Here is an 18,509-nt window from a genome sequence, read left to right as displayed (position 1 = left end):
GCAGAGAGGCAATGCAGCTCTGGTTTTGGGCAATCCAAGAAGGAATCTCTCTATCGGCAGTTCACTTAGCCGGAGAGAAGAACTTGACAGCGGACGCTCTGAGCAGGCAGAACACAGTGTCTCACGAGTGGGAGATAGCTCAGGAAGTCCTTCAAGAGATGTTCGCCCTTTGGGGAACCCCTCAAGTGGATCTGTTCGCCACCAGTATCAACAGGAAGTGCGATCCGTTTTGGTCAAGGGAATTTCCTCCGAGAGGAGCTCTAGGGGACGCTTTCGTAGTTCACTGGGAGTTTTCACTTCTGTACGCGTTTTCTCCAGTCCCTGTCATTCTTCAGTTGATCAGGAGGTTGAGAAGATTCCGGAAGACTATGATCCTAATTGGCCCAGACTGGGCCAGGAGAACGTGGTACCCGGACCTTCTGGACATGTCCATCTGCCCTCCAATTTGTCTTCCACACAGGGAGGATCTTCTCTCACAGAAGGGAGGTCAGGTTCTCAGACATCAGAACCCTCAACCTTCACGCTTTGTTTCTGAAAGGTTGAGATACAGGGATTGGGACCTCCCAGATGACGTCATGGAGGTGTTGCTTTCAGCCAGAAGGCCAGCAACAAAGACTTTATACCGCTGCCGTTGGAACAAATTCTGCAGCTGGTGTAGAGAAAAGAATATTGACCCCTTTTCATGTGGTACACCAATGATGCTATCCTTTCTACTCTATTTGGCGAATTCATGTCTTCAAGTTGGTACAATCAAGGGCTACCTTGCAGCGCTAGCGCACTGCAGAGAAGCCATCATATTTCAAATTACCATTAGTAATACAATTTCTGACTGGGTTAACTAATGTCTATCCCCCGATACCGTTCCAAGTTCCCTTATGTGACTTAAATTTAGTTTTGAATTTCCTGATGGGTACTTCTTTCGAACCACTCCACTCTTGTTCGTTAAGATTTCTCACCCGGCCAGGAGGGTGAGCGAATTACAAGCCCTATCTTGCAAACCTCCTCATACAATTTTTCACAAGGATAAAGTTGTCCTGCAAGTGAAGCCTAATTTCCTCCCAAAGGTGGTTTCTGAATTCCACATAACTCAGAAAATAACCTTACCCTCAGTCTATCCTCCTCCCCATCCAGGGAAAGAGGAAGAGAGGCTACCTAGGCTGGATCCAAGGCGAGCCTTGAGTTTTTATATCAGCAGACTGGCTAGGATCAGGCAAGCAGACCAACTGTTCATAGGCTACACAGGGCACAAATTAGGATTGCCAATTACAAAACAGACCATCTCCAGATGGATTATGTTAGCCATTCTAGAATGTTACAAATTGGCAGGGAAAGAGCCCCCTCAAAATCTTAGGGCTCATTCAACCAGGGGTATCGCAGCCTCTTCGGCCCTCCAGAGAGGGGTACCGATTCGAGACATATGTGCGGCTGTCACATGGTCATCCGCACATACCTTTACTAAATTCTACAATCTGGATTCCTCCTCTAGTCAAGAGACTAGATTTGGCAAATCTGTGTTACACTCTGTTCACTCTTAAAAGGGAATATGACAGTTTTACTCCCACCTCCATTTACACACCACTGCTATGGGAGTCTATCAAGATAAGGAATATGTCGGAGGACACAATCCCTTCGAAGAACAAGTTACTTCTTACCTGGTAAGGTTCTTTCGGTGGGATGCTCCTCCGACGTATTCCTTATCGCCCGTCCCATCCATCCCCTCAGTAAAACTTCCCTTGTGGTTGCAGCTTACGCTCCTTCAAGGTCAGTAACCAATTCATGACAGATAATTCCAAGCTACAAAACGGAACTGAGCAACGGACGCTCCACGAGTCTATTTATACGCTTGATGAAGTTGGCGCCGATACGGAGGCTGTCGAGAGACACCGACTCGAGGGACGTCGACGCGCAGCGCCCTCTACTGAAAAAATGTTCCGAGGCCAGCAAGCTGGAAGTGATCTATTAAGATAAGGAATATGTCGGAGGAACATCCCATCGAAAGAACGTTACCAGGTAAGAAGTAACATGTTCATCTCCCATTCACCAAATGCCCCCTTTGTACCTATCTGTCCCCTTTGTACCTATCTGTTACCCCCGGGTCACTATAAGCAATAAACTGATTAAAATTAAAAAGGACTGCCTTCACTTTGTATTTTTGCCCCACGTATGGCACTGAGATGCCAACCAAATGAATACAAAATGCAAACATGTGTAGGCTTTACATGCTATAATTGTCCGTTATACATTCTGTTTCCACTTAATGTGGCTCCCTACCACCTGTAACGAAGCAGATGCACAGAAGTGCACATCTCTCCCTTCCCGGCTGCCATTAAGAAGGCAGCACCAGGCAGGGAAGCCTCACTGGGCTCCACAAGAAGGAACCACACTGTCCCACTAAGATGGCCGCCGCCGTGGCTTCAACGATCAGCCGAGCTCCAGGCTCTGAAATCAGCGATCCTCCACCCGACCCCGATTGGCCACCTGCTCACATCATTACAGAAAGTAATGGAGGTTGACAGGCCTCGCCGGCTCCCACCAAAGATGAACAAGTCAAAAATCCATAAATTGCGCTTTCGCCTCTTCGTTCCCGGATCTCTGTCACCCCTCCCCCCATATCATATCTCTCCATCCCTCCTTCCAATTTTCTCCTGAACGCCCTACCAACATGCTTGAAGCCTACACAGGCCTGCTCCAACTTTTGCCGGTTGCAGCCTCTGCTTGATACTTATTGCTAACGAATGTTCGACTCGCAAGTCACATCACCCGCATACCAGCTCTCCGTGCCAAACGGCCTGCAACTCCCGGATTGGCTCCAGGACTGACATTAAAGGTAAGCTACCCCTGCCCAGTCGCTCCGGCCTCTGTCACCCTTTATTGCACTCTAACGTCTGCAATAAACTAACCACCAGACCAAGATTCTCACCGCCCACCAACAGATCACTGCTATGTTCCAGCGCCCTCAAGCAAGAAGCTGGCTAATCATTCCAACCCACCCAGAGGTGATCACTCAGCCTGCGCAACCCATGTGGGTACCCTAATCCCAAACATTGACCACTTATCCACACAAGCCATTTGCAGGCACCTAATGTTTGCACTGCTCCTGACCCTGTACCTATTACTGCCTCTGTGCGCATGTCTAGCCCAACTGCCATGCCAAATGCCTCATCTATTGACTGCCATGTTACTACGCCTGTTGATTCTACTGCTCTTGCACCAGTACCCAATACTGTTTCTGTGCCCATTGTCAGTATAAATGCCCCAGCAAATGCCATGTACAACTGTTATGCTACTATGTCTGCTGACTGCATTGCTCCTGCTCCGGCACCCAACACACCCTCTACGCCCACTGTCCGTATAATTGCCCCAGCAAATGCCATGTACATTTGTTATGTTACTTTGTCTGCTGAATGTATTGCTCCTACTCTGACACCTAACACTGCTTCCACTGCCCCTGATGATTGCTTTGCTCCTGCTCTAGCACCCAATACTGCCTCCGCGCCCACAGCCAATATAAATGCCCCAGCAAATGCCATGTACAACTGTTATGCAACTATGTCTGCTGAATGCATTGCTCTTGCTCCGGCACCCAACACTGCCTCTACGCCCACTATCAGCACAATTGCTACATCTAACGCCACTACAAACATGACTATCACCAGCAACTCTCCACAACTTAAAACTCACCTCCCTAGCCTCACTGCTGTGAGGAACATCCCCCTGCCTGGCCACACCCACCCATTTCCGCAGCCAATGACCTCAGTCTAGCCCTCATCAATGCTTGTTCCCTGCCCGCACACACACTAGACATTCACAACCTCCTCACTAAAAACAACTTGGATGCCTTGACCATCACTGAAACCTGGCTAAACGCAGCCTCAGGCCCCTTTCTAGCGCTCGACCTCCCCATCAGCTACACCATATTCATAAGTGTTGGAGCCAACTCCAGAGGAGGTGGCGTGGCCTTTATTGCAAAGGACCACCACACCATTAGACTAACATCAGCCACACTCTTAAGTAACTGCAATACTCTCTCCATTAAATGGACCACCTCCAACACCAACACTTATCTCAATAGTCTACCACCCACCAGGCCCTGCACTCTATTTTGAAGAAGATTTACTCTGCATCCTAAGTGACAATCTCAAGCCCTCTTCCCAAGTGATCTTTCTAGGCAAGCTATATGTATGCTTCAATGACCCACAGGATCTATTAGCCCTATCTTTGGCAACAGCTTTTGCCTCCCATGGGTTCAACCCATGTATCAACAATCTCACCCACAACAAGGGTTGCACCCTGGACTGGTTAGCAGACCTGAACTGCCACATGATCATTAAAACTAATTCCCCTTGCCCACCATATCACAACCTATTCTCTCCCAGCTGGCCCAATGCCAAAAACCTTAATCAAACCTATCCCGCCTACATCGGCCCGTAGTGCACGCAAACTCACATAGGAAAACCTCATCCCTTTCCTCAATCCGGACAACCTAGAAACTACTGACCCAGTGTTCCTAGCGCAACACTACTCCACCTCACTCACTAATTCTATCAACACTATTGCTCCCCTAACTACAGAAAAGCAAAACCAGCTGTACACATTAACGCCTGGTACACTCAAGAGCTTGCCACTGTTAGAACTGTGAAAAGGCTTTCTGAATCGAACTGGAAAAAAAAAACATCTGAGTCATCCAAAAGTGCCTTTTCTATCCTCACAAACAATAGAAAAAGGCTATTAGCTAGGGCCACCTCCCTCGACACCAGGATTGCTAACCCTAGTTCAGACTCCAAGGAACTATTCAGCATCCTTTAGAACTGGAAACACCAATCCCCCAAATCTCCTCAATCAACAAAAACTCTGACTGGTGCAATACCATTCAGAACACTCTACTAACCAAAATTGACACATTGAAACTAAAAATCCAGGCAAAACAAGCAAACATTAGGCAGCACTCCGTGCCCATACACTCACCGTCGGCCATACGCCAGATGTCCCTCTGTTCCACTTCAATGAGATCACCACACAGCAAACCACTAGTATCCTTCAAAACCTAAAGCCCTCTAGATGCAAAGGGAATGTCTGTCCAGCTCCATTAGTTAAAGACTGCACCATTGAACTAGCCCCCTTCATCAACGCCTCTTATTCCTACGTCCCGTCCCCTTTCCTCCATACTTATGGGCGACATCTCTCCTTCCTTTGGGACGGGACTAAAGCACTTTGTAAAAAAACATCCAAAATCTTTCCAAAAATGTGTTGTTCCTCTCTTTCTTGCGCGGGGCCCGGCACGCGCCCGTTACCCCACCCACCTTGGCTCCGCCCCGCGCATCACCCATCAGTCCTTTTCTCCACTCGATCGGGGCCGGACGCACTTGCATCCTCAGAAGATTTTCTTCCCTTTTTTCCTCTCTGGCTCTCGCTAGCGTTCGTTTACTAGTCTGTCTATGTCTTTCAAATTAGACTTTCCAGATTGTTCATTGTGTTACCGTTGCTTTGTGAGGGCGGATCCCCATCCTCTTTGTTTAGAGTGTTTGGGTCCGGAACACCGTTGGGACTCCTGTTTTTACTGTGACTCCCTTTCGGTCCGGGCACTTCAACGTCGGTTGGAGCGGTGGGAGGCGGTGTTCCGACGAACTCCTCCTTCGCATTTTCAGGCGTTCATCGATGAGAAGAAAAGACGCCCGGTAAGTTCTTTACTCTTTTCAGAGCACCCGGACCGGGGATACCTTCCCGGGTTCCTCTCGGTCCGGGAGGGGCGTTGATCGCTCTGTTACCGGGGTTCACCCTGAGGTGCCCGTTGAGCCTAATAATTCTACCAGAGTTTTGTCTGAGGTTCTCCGTAAGGGGCCTGTGAACACCGGAGTACGCTCCGAGGCCCCTCCTGTGGGGGCTGTTTGTAGACCCAGTTCTACTGAGTCGTGGGGTACAGGAGTTCGCTCTGAGGCCTCTCTGTCGGCTTCCCTCAAAAACAAAACCGGGGTACGCCCTGAGGCCTTGGCTGGGCTTGTAGTTACCTAACGGATGTTCGAGGCCCGTGCAGAAAAGGCTTTTACCGGGCCTGGGTCCGAGGTCCCTCGTACAGAGGCTAAAGCTACCAACAGTTGTGAGAGGCCGGTCAAGGCTTTGTCGGTGAAAGCGCACCGTTCCCGCTCTTGTGGTGACACCAGATCTGTTGATGGGGCAAAGAAGCAAAGTTCTTCTTTTACTGGCAGTGCCGAGGTCCTTCCTTCGAAGGCTCAGTTAGCGGTTGGTATGTCACAAAAACATTCCAGGCCTCATAGTACCGGCTCGGCCGAGGTTCCTTATGTTAAGGCTAAGATTAAGACCCCTGATCCATCGACGGGGACCCCTACCTCACTTGCCGCAGTTTCCCTCAGATGAGGACAAAATGGCGCCCGTTCCCGCCACGACCACGGTGGCCATTTTAGGTGCTAACCCTACAACTATGCCATCGACTTCCGGTGTAGGGCTCGATATCTTGGGTGAACCTAAGGTCCCTTGTGCGCATCCTTACCGGCCGGTTAATGATTGGAACGCCAGGATGCCTCTTCCGCACAATGTTTCGTTGCCCGCGGGGGCGGCTCCTTTGATTTATGTGGATACGTCGGTGGAGGGGCCGGTGTGGCACCCTTCCCCGTTACGTCCCTGGATTTGTCCACCTCATGAGAGGCCTCCTCAGGTCCCTAAACAATCTCCTGAGGATGCCTTTTTTGGTAAATTTCAAGCACTTATGTGCACCGACCCCATGAGGGAATATTTCAAAGGGCTTTTCAAGGAGATATTTCCACCGGCGCCTCCGGCTCCACCTGTTCCTCCGGTGGTTCCGCAGGCGCCTGCCTTGCCCATGGTGCCCCCCCTGCTCTCCCACCTTTGCCTCCATTGCCCCAGTGGACAAGGCAGTGCCTGACACGGCTCAGCAGGATCCTGGCCTGTCAGATGAGCCTCAAGGCGATCAGGACAACGAGGACCTTACCCGCTCTATCAGAGCCTTTCATGACCGGGTACTGGACATGATGAGTTTCTTAGATGTTCTGGTGCCCGAGGCACCCGCTCCGCAGGAGGGCGTGCTTTCTGGGGAGTTCACCCTGTCTCCTTTGGAGCGTACCGGCCTGTTCCTGCAGAAGGACGTTCTGGCCGAGGTCCGAAGAGTCTGGGAAAAGCCACACTCAGGACTTTTTGTCAATAAAAAGATTGACGCGAGGTACAGGCTGCATTCTTTGGAAGAGGTGGCCCTGTCGTCTTGTCCGCCTCCCTCCTCCACAGTGGTGGCTGCGGCTACCTTGCAGTCCAGGCCTGCAGCATCCTCTTCCACGACGGCTACTCAGGTTCTGGGAAAGGAGGACAAGCTCCTTTACTCCTTCGGGAGGAAAATCTTCACCAACTCTGCCTTGCAGTTCAGGCAGGCCAACGCCGAATTGATATTGGCGGGAGCTAACATGTGGATGTGGAAAGGTCTGTCAGAGTTTGAGGAGCACATCCCGGTCGAGAAGCTGGAAGGAGGCCTTTCCAATGCCAGGGTCTTGGCCCAGGATCTCCTGGAGGCTGCGGCTCATCACGTAGACACCTCAGCTCGGGGCCTGATGCTTGGGGTTGATACCTCACGGCAGGCGTGGCTGCGTGCCACTAAATTTTCTAAGGAAGTGCAAGACAAGGTGCTGGACCTTCCATTCGATGGTAAGGAGCTTTTTCATTCTTCTACTGATGTAGAGCTCACCAAAACCAAGGATAGCACTCAGACGGCTAAATCATTGTCTGTTCTGTTTAAAGCTCCTTTCAAATCCCAGAGATGGTTGTCGCAAAAGTCGACCTTCCTCTGGTTTTAGGAGCTTCCTCGACCGCAAATCTCGCAGAGTGGATACTCCTGCGGGGAATAACCGCCGTAGACAACAGCGTATGCGGTTTTTCTCCCGCTCCTCATCCTCCTCATCAGGTTCAGGTGGCACTGCCACCGATAAGCCTGCCAAATGAGGGTTTTCCGTGCTCGCACGAGACCCTGGTGGGAGGACGCATTGCGTCTCATTGGGAGGCGTGGCAGACCATCACAGAAGACAGATGGGTCTTGTCAGTCGCTCGAGCGGGCTTCCGCTTACCTTCACCCTCTACCCCACCCCTCAACCCTCCTTTTCAGCTGTCTGGCTCGCCCTCCTTCAAACCAGAAGTTCAGAAACTTCTGGACCTCAGAGCTGTGGAACCCGTTCCCTTTGGGGGGAACGATGGGAGGGCTTCTACTCCTGGCTGTTTACGGTGCCCAAACCCAACCAGGCTGGCCTGCGCACCATCCTAGACCTTTCCCAGTTCAATCTTTTCCTATCCCAAGAGAAATTCAAGATGATCACGCCCAGCCAGATTCGCTCCTCCTTGCAGATGGGCGATTGGCTTAGCGTTGTGGATCTTCAGGACGCGTACATGCATATCGTGATTTGGAACCCACACAGGAGATATCTCTGCTTCTCTTTGGGGAGAGGAGCACTTCCAGTTTCGAGTGCTTCCTTTTGGCCTCAGCTCGGCGCTGCGTGTCTTCACGAAGATGTCGGTGATTGCGGTCTATCTTTGTCTCCAGGGTATCCATGGGTATCCGTATTTGGACGACTGGCTCTTATGCCGGGGTGCGCCCCGAGGCCTTGGTGGGGCTTGGTGTTACTGAACGGATGTTCGAGGCCCGCGCGAATAAGGCTGTTACCGGACCTGAGTCTGGGGGTCCCTCGTTCAGAGGCTAAAGCTACCAACATTTCTGAGGGTCTGGCAAGGCCTTATCGGTGAAGGTTGTTTCTCACCGTTCCTGCTCTTGCGGCGACACCAGATCTGTTGAGGGGGCAAAGAAGGAAAATTCTTCTTTTACTGGCAGCGCCAAGGTCCTTCCTGAGAAGGCTAATTTGGCGGTTGGTATGTCGCATAAACATTCCAGGCCTCACAGTACCGGCTCTGCCGAGGTTCCTATTGTTAAGACTAAGGTTAAGACCCCTGATCTATCGACGGGGACCCCTGCCTCACTTCCTCACGTGCCGCAGTTCCCCTCAGGTGATGACAAAATGGCACCCGTTCCTGCCACGACCGTGGCGGCCATTTTGAATGCTACCCCTACAACATCGGCCTCAGGAGTAGGGCTGGCTTCTGGGCCTTGTGTGTATCCTTATCGGTCAGTTTATGACCGGAACGCTCGGATGCCCCTTCCGCACAATATTTCGTTGCCTGCGGGGTGGGCACCTTGGGGTGATCTGTCCATCCAGATATGGGAGTGGGCCATGCTTCATGGTGTCTGGCTGCTTGCGGTGCACATCCCGGGCCAGCTGAATGTCACAGCGGATGCCCTCAGCCGGCGGACAGTGGTCAGCTACGAGTGGGAGTTGAAGGCGTAGGTCCTCTCATGGATTTTCTCGCGTTGGGTCACACCGGAGGTGGACCTCTTCGCTACGGCGGTAAACAGCAAGCTTCCTCAGTATGCCTCCAGAGAGGGGCTGAGAGCCTCCTCTCTGGGGGATGCTCTTGAGATTCCATGGCACAACATGAGAGCTTACGCCTTCCCTTTCAGCTGTTTCCGCTTATCTTGCTACAGACCAATGCTCTTATTCTCTGAGTAACCCAGTGGTTAAGAGGCATTTTGCAGGCTTGACACGCCTCTACCCTCTGGTTCGTAGTCCGCACCCGCCGTGGGACCTATACGTAGTCCGGACGGCGCTGTGTCATAAACCTTTTGAACCCATGGCCACGGTGGACCTCCAGTACCTATCCTGGAAAGTGTTCTTTCTGGTAGCCGTTACGTCTGCGAGGAGAGTGAGTGAGCTCCAGGCCTTGTCAGTGGCGCATCCTTTCTTAGTCTTTCACAAGGACAAGGTAGTCCTTCGGACAAACCCGGCCTTTCTACCGAAGGTGGTAACTGAATTCCATCTGAATCAGTCGATCTCCCTACCGGTCTTTTTTCCGAACCCTGCCTCAAGAGGCTGAAAGGGTTCTGCACTGTCTTGATGTCAGAAGAGCTCTTAAGTTCAACCTCGACAGGTCCTCCGAGTTTAGGAGTTCTTCTCAACTTTTTGTGACCTTCAGTAACCCTCAGGGTAAGCAGGCGTCTAAGGGGACTATTTCTCGGTGGATCGCCGCCTGCAACACAGAGTCTTTCACCGTCCAAGGGCTGAAACCTCCTAAGGGTATTCATGCACACCTGGTGCGGGGCAAGGCAGCCGTGGTTGATTTTCAGAAATATGCCCCTGGGAGTCCATCGCGAGGGCAGCTACTTGGGCCTCCCCATCTGCTTTTGTAAGCATTATTGTCTTGACATGACCTCAAGAGCTGATGCTCAGTTTGGTCAGGCTGTGCTGAAGAACCTGTTTCAGTAAGGGGGTATTTCCATCCACCCGTAGTTACTGTAAGGAGTGCTTGGGAATCTCCCATAAGTATGGAGGAAAGGGGGCGGGACGTAGGAGTATAACCAGGTTACTCACCGTAGTGACCACCTTACTCCTAGTCCATAGTCCCCTTTCCTCCATACGCCCGCCCGCCGTCCCCTCCAATAAGGTTCCTCTTTTATTGCTAATGGGTCTCTGACCTGGCGATAGAAAAGGACTGATGGGCGATGCGCGGGGCCCGCGACGGCCGCGTGCCGGTCCCCGCACAAGAAAGAGAGGAAGGACACATTTTTGGAAACATTTTGGATGCTTTTTACAAAGTGCTCCGGTTCCGTCCCACAGGACGGAGAGATGTCCCCCATAAGTATGGAGGAAAGGGGACTATGGACTAGAAGTAAGGTGGTCACTACGGTGAGTAACCTGGTTATTCAACACAGGCATAGTACCCCCCTGCCTCAAAGAAGCGTGGGTCCTCCCCCAACTGAATAAACCCCAACAACTACCGACCAATCACAAATGTCCCGTTCCTCCTAAAAATCCTAGATAGGGCCGCACCTTTTAATCGAGAACTCCGCGACTGGTTTCATCCCTGGGCAGTGCAATGACTCTACGTTTCTTCCTCGACGAGATCCTCTCTTCTCCTGGTCGGAACAACGAACTGCAACCACTGCCAGGAACAACTGCACCGCTGGAGCTTCCTCTCTCTAAGGTACTGTGTCCTGCCTGGCCTCCCTTTCCACGGATTGCTAAAGGTGACCCTTAAATCCTTGGCTTTCCAACTTGGTTGGCCACAGACCTTCTAACTTTACTTCTTGAATCAACCCAACCTCTTTTGAACATTCTGCCAAGACTTTTAGTGCATTTTAAACTGTGTGATCTTGGGCACATTTCGCTTTGCTCCATTTAAAGTGGGTCTGGTCTATGAACTTTGGCTCTACAGTGTATACTGCCTTCACTTACTTGCTTTGAACTTAGAAAAGTGTTGGGAACTCTTTATTTTTATGCTCTGCCTTTTTCTCTACCTTTTACTTAACTACTTACTTACTTGGAGTGCCATCTAGGTTACGCGCTCACATCTGCCTTGACAAATAGTGGTGTTTTAACTCTTACTTGTGTAATAGTTATTAAAGGGGGTGTGTATACTTTGCCTGACTGTGTTTTTAACTTGCTTTTGATTTAGAGTGCTAGTGTATTGCCTAAAGTGTGTTTTAAATAAATAATTATATACTTTTGATACAAAGCTCTGGTCAGTGTTTGTTTGCTCTACTGTGTTTTTAGCCCTATTGTGTATTCTGCCCTACTCTTCTTGAGAGAAGTCTGACTGCTCAGCCAAAGCTACCAGGTAAATCTGGGTGGTACAGACAGCAATCAATTGGGTTTACTGCTTACTCCTGTAGTCTTAATCTTTTTGCAGTGTTCCCCAAGGGAACTGCACAGGATTCTGCCTAACAGCCACCTGACCTCATCGGCTGCCTTCTCCCAGGAAGCTGCCACCTGGATTTCTTCCTCCGTCGAAGGAAGAGAGATGAACGTTTTTTCCGACAATTCCTGTGCCACTACATCCACTATCAGTTGCAGGGTCCCACAGGGATCCTGTGTCTCACACACGCTCTGCAGCATCTTCACAAAGCCCCTCTTTGACCGCCTATATTGGCTCAGCATAGCCTACACCAACTATGGCGACGACACACAGATTCTTCTCCCGCTCACAGCTTCATACCACACAGGTTCAGCCATCCTTAGTACTACCTACGCCACAATCCAAGCCTGGATGGCTACCCACAGCCTCTGTCTCAATGACGAAAAGACTGAGCTCAGCATCGTCGGCCCAAAGCTGCTCTAAAAATCCTTGTCTCTCAATACTCCACCTTCAATACTGACCGATCCTTGATACCAGTCTCCTTCTCAGTAAAAACATTAGGCGTCTACCTCAATGCCACTCTCCATGACCCGACAAGTAAACGCCATCTCCTCTGCAGCAGCTTACTCAATCAAACTACTCAATGCAGCTAGGCCCTTTCTTTCCAGGGACAACTGCCTAACTATCACCCGGGATGTGATTGGTTCGAGGCTCGACTATTGCAATGTCATCTTCGCAGGCACATCCACCCACAACCTAAAAAGACTCCAACCCATTCAGTACAGTGACTTATGGCTGCCCTCACCATCCCACATTCTGAACACACCTCCGCCGCCCGTAGAACTGCCCACTGGCTAGCCGTCAAGGACCAAACACAACCCTCTTTACCTAGTACAACACATTAACAAAGTACACTCCACTAGACCCACCAGAGCCCAACACTCCCACAAGCTGACCCAAACAAAGCGGGAGGGTCCAGCTTTCCAGTTTTCGCTGCCAAACACTGGAAGTGACTCCCACCTGCCCTCAGAGTGGAAGAAACATACTGGATCTTCCGCAAAACCCTCAAAACGTGGCTATTCTCATAAACCCCACAGTCCTGTACTGCAGCCTGCACTTAATAATATATAGATATTGCCCTGGTTTAATCTTATGTACTCGCCCCACGATCTGCAACTGTATTACCATGCATGCAACTGCATCCTCTGCATTTATGCCTATGCCTTAACCTTATGCCTCATAACTGTTCACCACAACTGTAATGCCTGATATGTTCTAGCCTGCTCCTATGCCTTTGCCCAACCTGGGCCCATGTAACTGGTAAAAGCACCCTGATGCCCTCAGGTTTGCGTGCACTCTACAAATGTCAAAAATAAAATAGCAGGTGAAAATCATAACATACTCCTCGGGTCAAGTAACCTTCAGCGAATGTCGCTCGAAGCTGTAAGAAATTTTAAATTGTAGTGCCCCATTTCATTTTTCATCGGTTCAGTATGTTCACTGTGAATCATGGGCAGTAGTATTATTTCTGTGAAATGTGTGTTAATATGTTGATGTCTTGACTCGTTTGGTAATTTTCCTTTAAACATAATGTCATTGTTGCAGGTCGGCAGCTTGTTCTGGAAACGCTGTATGCATTGACCTCCAGTACAAAGATTATTAAAGAAGCCATGTCAAAAGGTATGAAGAACTTCTACCAAATTCTTTGGTTGGGTGATTGTGTATGAGAGAGGCACTTCACTTTCTTTTAACTATCTTGTGCAACATGCATCTATTGAATACCTTTGTTAAAAAGGTATATGAGAAGCACAACCTGACAAGGATGCAGAGTTTGGAACAAAGCTTCATTACATATATGAACTTGCATAGGATGGAATGTGTTATATGTGAACAAGTCAACTGAAGAAGAAATAATGAAACTTCTTAAAACCACAGGATACTTCTCCCTTTAAACTTTCCCCAGAACTTTCCACTCCCAGAGTAATTCCTAATAGATGGTGGCCTCTTGCAGCTTAGCACTCATGTCTCGTTGGCACAAGGTGTATGACTGTTAATGAGATTCCTGGCCAAATGACTGGATAGTCAAGATACAAACTCTTCTGCAAGATCTGCATTATACCCATCCGGTGCCAGAGTTCTAAACAGAATGGTTTCTTTTTCTTGAAAGCTAATAAATCAGAATTATTTTGGGTGGCCCAAGAGACTTCTCCTGAAGTGCCTCTGTCATTACGTCCCTTTTTACCATATTTAAGTTATATGGTATTGGGTTGCTGTTAGGCAGAATCCTCTTCAGTACCAGTACAATTTCGCCTTTGGTACAAGCCTGTACCACACAGTTATAGTGGTAGCAGTAGCGGAGCAGCCAGACTTATCTCAAGAGCAAAGGAGCAGTAATAGGGATTACACAAAGGACTAAAATTACTGTGACTCAAACAAACACTGACTCAAGGTTTCTGGTTAAAAAAATATAAGTACATTTATTTTTAAACCATCTGTTCACAAAACACTTCACTTCTATTAAACAAAACCACACTCTAAATATACCATACACAACCAATTCCTTTGGTTCAGGTCAATTCAAGGTAAGTACAGTAGGATTTGACAGACCGGTGTTGTGAAACGAAAGACGTTACCGGGGGTTAAGCAGCGCTCACTTTTTGACAGTAATGACAGTTCGGTCTTACGAAAGAAAAGCGTACCCACGGGAAGAATTGTAACCGTAGTCAAAACACATTTAGCACATTGAACAAAAACCAAGGAAAAGGGGATAAAAATCATACGCAATACTTTTGTCAAGGGTCTTGAATCATAGGACGTATTCTAAGAGACAGATAAAGTCAATAGGCCTGCGTCAGTGTCAAATGGAGCAGGGCTCTGTTGTCGATCACACGATTAGAACAGTTTGAGATTAACGTTGCCAGGAGTACTTGGATATTGTCAAAGGGAGGCAAAAGTTATAAGATGGAAGGAAGAAAGGACAAGCCTTCGGCAAGGAAAAGGGTTCACCCCGATTCCTCAAGGTCAGCCAGAGAGAACGACCAAATGGACAAAGTACCTTATTCGAATGAAGAAAGCTGGTGCCACGGCAGTTGTTCCTGGTAGTTCCTGCAGACTCACGGTTCCTGAAGCTTCAGTCGTGGGGACAAGAGGAACGACGTCTGGAGCGATCTGCACTACCCAGGGATGAGGCCAGCAGCTGCAAAGCAACAGTGAATAAAATGTGCACTCCTTTAAAACAGCAGAGGGCTCTTCTGATGGCTGTCCGGACCACTACAGCTTCGTGCAGCGATTTCGACCCAGGAGAGGATTCTCTGGCTGTAGAAAGGTGAGCTGGTTGATCCCACCAGGCTCAAGGGAAGAAGACTCCAGACTGGATCTTCTTTGTCGTTGAAGGGTAGATAGCGCAGGACTGCAGCAGGGCTTCACCGGGACTTGGGAGTTGCAGCAGCCATCTTTTTCTCCGCTTCTCTTCGGTACTTGTAGTTACAGTGGCGACTCTGACTTCCAGCTCAAGAGTCCTGCCTTTTATGCCAAAATCCCCCATTCACACAGCCTGGCTGTCAATCACACAGCAGGGGGGTTGTCCAGCCCGGACAACCACCTCAGCCAATGGACAGAAAGCGCGACTTGGGTCTCCAAAGAGACCCTGTGCAGGGGGTTACTAAACCCCTCCCTCACATACAGCCCACCTAGACACCCAAATGCCAAAGGAGGGCTTCTTCGCAGAAGCACGCCAAAGGACGGCGAACAAAGAAGGCAAACCTGGTTTGCCGCGCTAAGTAAAACACAAGAATGATATTAACACAAAGAAATGGCGACTAAACCCGACCGGAGCCAAAATAAAATGTATTTGGTCAAGCGGGTTTATTTTCGTGGCTAATGCAATAGCCTAAAACAGTACCACGTATATATAGTATAATCGCGGTAGAAAAGTTAGGGTAGATACCACTGCCACCAACCAAGTCTTAGTGTTAAGGGAGCGAAACCAGGCGCCAAGAGGTACAGCCAAAAAGGGATCAGTGTTAACCCTTTCCAATACTCCATGTAAGATGGGGTGTACTGGGGCTGTAGGTTAGATGACTACATAAAGTAAATGGCAACTTTACCTGTTTCTGGGGGACAGTAGTCAGCTCCAGAAAAACAGTCAGTGGGAAGTCTTAGAGACAACCCTGTGTCACTGCACTGAAGGTGCTGTGTAACACACACAAAAAGTTGGGCTCATGGAGTGGTGTGGCTCCAGAGCCCAAGATCACACAAACAGTAGAAATACACATGGCAGAACACATGTAAGAGTGGGAAAAAGGTTCACACTCTTACCAGGTGGAAAAAATAAACCCCAGAAATCCAGCAAAGCTGCTGAGGGGACTCCCTAGGTAAGGGAAATTAGCCATAAATGAGAATTCTCCCTAACAGTTGCCATTAAGATGCACAGTACCAGGGGTGCTCTGAGTCCCCCAATCCCATGTTTGCCTTATGTTGATTATCACACCACATAGGTTTTAGGGAGTAGGTTGGTGGAAGCTAGACCTCAGTGGTGCAAGACATTTCATTGCATTGGTAACCAGATGTACCTTTTTGGTAGCCATTGGGGGAGTACCAAGGTTTCTTATTTTTTTATTTTTAATCCTGCTCTCTTCGCCATTTTGTGTTTCAGAGCTTCCTTTGTTCAGGGAGCACGTAATGGCAGCCTCCATATTGGTCCTATCTGATTTTGGCCTGTTTAGGTCCGTGGAACATCCCTCTGTCGGAGTGCCTAAGGCCAAGTGTCTGTTTTACTGATCAAACAGTAACGCTGGTCATCTGATTCTTTGTGCCACCAGCACCTTTGTTCAAGGGTAGTTTGGCTTCGTCCTGCTTCTCTCTTCCTCCTGCTTCTCTTTCTTGCTGTTTTGTTCTTGCAACTTGGAGGTGGCAGGCCTGCCACCCTGCTGACAGTTTCCCCGTGCATCTTAACGTTTTTGCCATTAGTGAAGCCATCACTTGGCAAAACTTGCTAATTGCAGTAGTTTCTGAATATTCCGGTTTGGGACTTTTGCCACTAGAGATCCAGTCAGGCTTTCTGAATACTCCAGGTGACTCTGCATCTGCTGGGTTGAATGCACCACTCTGGAATGGTTTTCTGGGCTGTTTACTGCTGCATCCTGGCATTTACCCCCAGACCCATCCGCTTGGTTGTGTATCACTGCAGGTATCCCGAGGATTCTATGGAATTCAACAGCCTGCTTCACCTTAGGAAGTCTGCAGATGCCGCCAGGCTTGGTCCCCTCCTGAGATAATTTCCTGCTGTGTTGCCTTCTTTTGTTCCTCAAGGTGCCAGGATCGTTTTCTCGTGCTCCTACATCTTCGTGGGTTTCTTTTTGTTGGTATCTCTGGTGTAAACATTAGGATTGAGGTCCTGGGAGGAGCCTTTGTTCCTTTCCTGGGTTGCTGGGTGAAGTCCCTTGCAACCGAGCCCTGATAACCACACCTGTGGAAAAGAGTGGGTGGTTTCGTGCTGCTGGAGCAGTTTCTGCCAACCTACTAATGTGAGTTGCCTACTGCTGGGAAAGATATTGTTTTTGCACCTTTCCCTCCATAAATTCCAATGGGACCCCCACTCTTTTTGCTTCTTTTTTTAACCTGCCCTTACTTTTGAAGGTCAATAAAGCCTTCTTGCTTTACTTTCCTTGCCTGTTTTGCTCATTCTTATGGGGAAACTGGCTGGTCCCTTTTTGTCCCTCTCTTGGAATTCTTGTAAATGTACATTCGCACACATCACCTTACAGTGATGTGCAGTTAGGATACTTTGTATCCTTTTAACTGTTTACCTAATGCATTTACCACAAATGGCTACCAAAGGGGGGATAGCACCCTAAAATGGCTGTGCCATGAGATTTTCCCTTGTTTTTTGGCTGTATTATTGTTTGGCCCTCTACCTGCCTTCTAAGGTCAGGAAATGCCATATATGGTAACCCCTTTCCCAGGGGAAGCTGCTGCTTTCGAGGGTAAGTGGGCTTTGTGCGTGTGAGCCAGAGGATGGGCTGGGACTGTCTGTTCCCAGGCACTTCCTCTGGTGCAAGAAATCTGTTGTTGGATGGATGTGATGACCAGCTATTGTCCATGATTGGTCAACCCTGGGCTGTTGTGTTGCAGATCCTTTCCATTGGTGGGCGTGCTCCCAGCCTAACTCCTGGTTAAAAGGAGGTATTCAACAGATCAACGTTGCAAACAAGACTTCTACAAAGAAAAGCATCCCGTGGATGCCGCGAGGATGACCCCTGCAGCTGAACAGAATCTACTCGAAAGATTGGCCTGGTAAAGGCCTGCTCCTCTGCTTAATCTTGGTGCTTCGAACCTTGGACCGGTGGGAACAGCAAGTCTCGATCCCTGTTCAAGGATTCATGCTTTTAGAAGTGTCCCTAGATCACTCTGTGGACTCACGAGCTTTGCCTGGGCTGCTTCGTTGCAGCCATTGAGTTGATCCTTTGAACTTGGCAGAACTTCACCTTATGCTACGAGTCACCTGTCATTGCAATTTAAGCTGTATCACTTCAAGGCAAGCTGTGCCTGGGCTACTTCTGTGCTCGCTGCTGTATGATCGCCTGTCACCTGACCATGGTGATCTTCGTCGGAACAATCCTCATTCAATGCTGTGAGATGTGAAGGGTCTGCACCTCAGAAGTTTGCATCTTTTCGTCATTTGGGTTCTTCTTCTGGAAGCTCACTGGAACAATTTGCTGTGTAACTCGACCAACTTCTGACCCGAAAGTGGACCACCTGCACCCGTGATGCGCATTAGAATGTGTCCGCAATAGATTCCGGAGGACCTGCAATGCTAT

The 18,509-nt window shown here is 49.2% G+C and overlaps 1 protein-coding gene across 3 annotated transcripts in view; it reads left to right on the top strand.

Annotated features, from left to right (window-relative positions):
• Nucleotides 1–18,509, top strand: part of DNAJC13 (DnaJ heat shock protein family (Hsp40) member C13) — a 2,820,731-nt gene that overhangs the window by 2,405,448 nt on the left and 396,774 nt on the right. For all 3 annotated transcript variants that reach the window (XM_069648714.1, XM_069648713.1, XM_069648715.1), the window contains one exon: nt 13,297–13,371. In XM_069648714.1, the coding sequence (XP_069504815.1) occupies nt 13,297–13,371 (75 nt within the window). The remainder of the gene's footprint in view (nt 1–13,296; nt 13,372–18,509) is intronic.

Source organism: Ambystoma mexicanum, chromosome 2q (assembly GCF_040938575.1).
Source record: "Ambystoma mexicanum isolate Mex_15411 chromosome 2q, UKY_AmexF1_1, whole genome shotgun sequence".
In the NCBI taxonomy this organism is placed as follows: domain Eukaryota; kingdom Metazoa; phylum Chordata; class Amphibia; order Caudata; family Ambystomatidae; genus Ambystoma; species Ambystoma mexicanum.
Note: the sequence above shows the minus strand (reverse complement) of the source record. Positions and strands in the feature narration are given on the sequence as shown.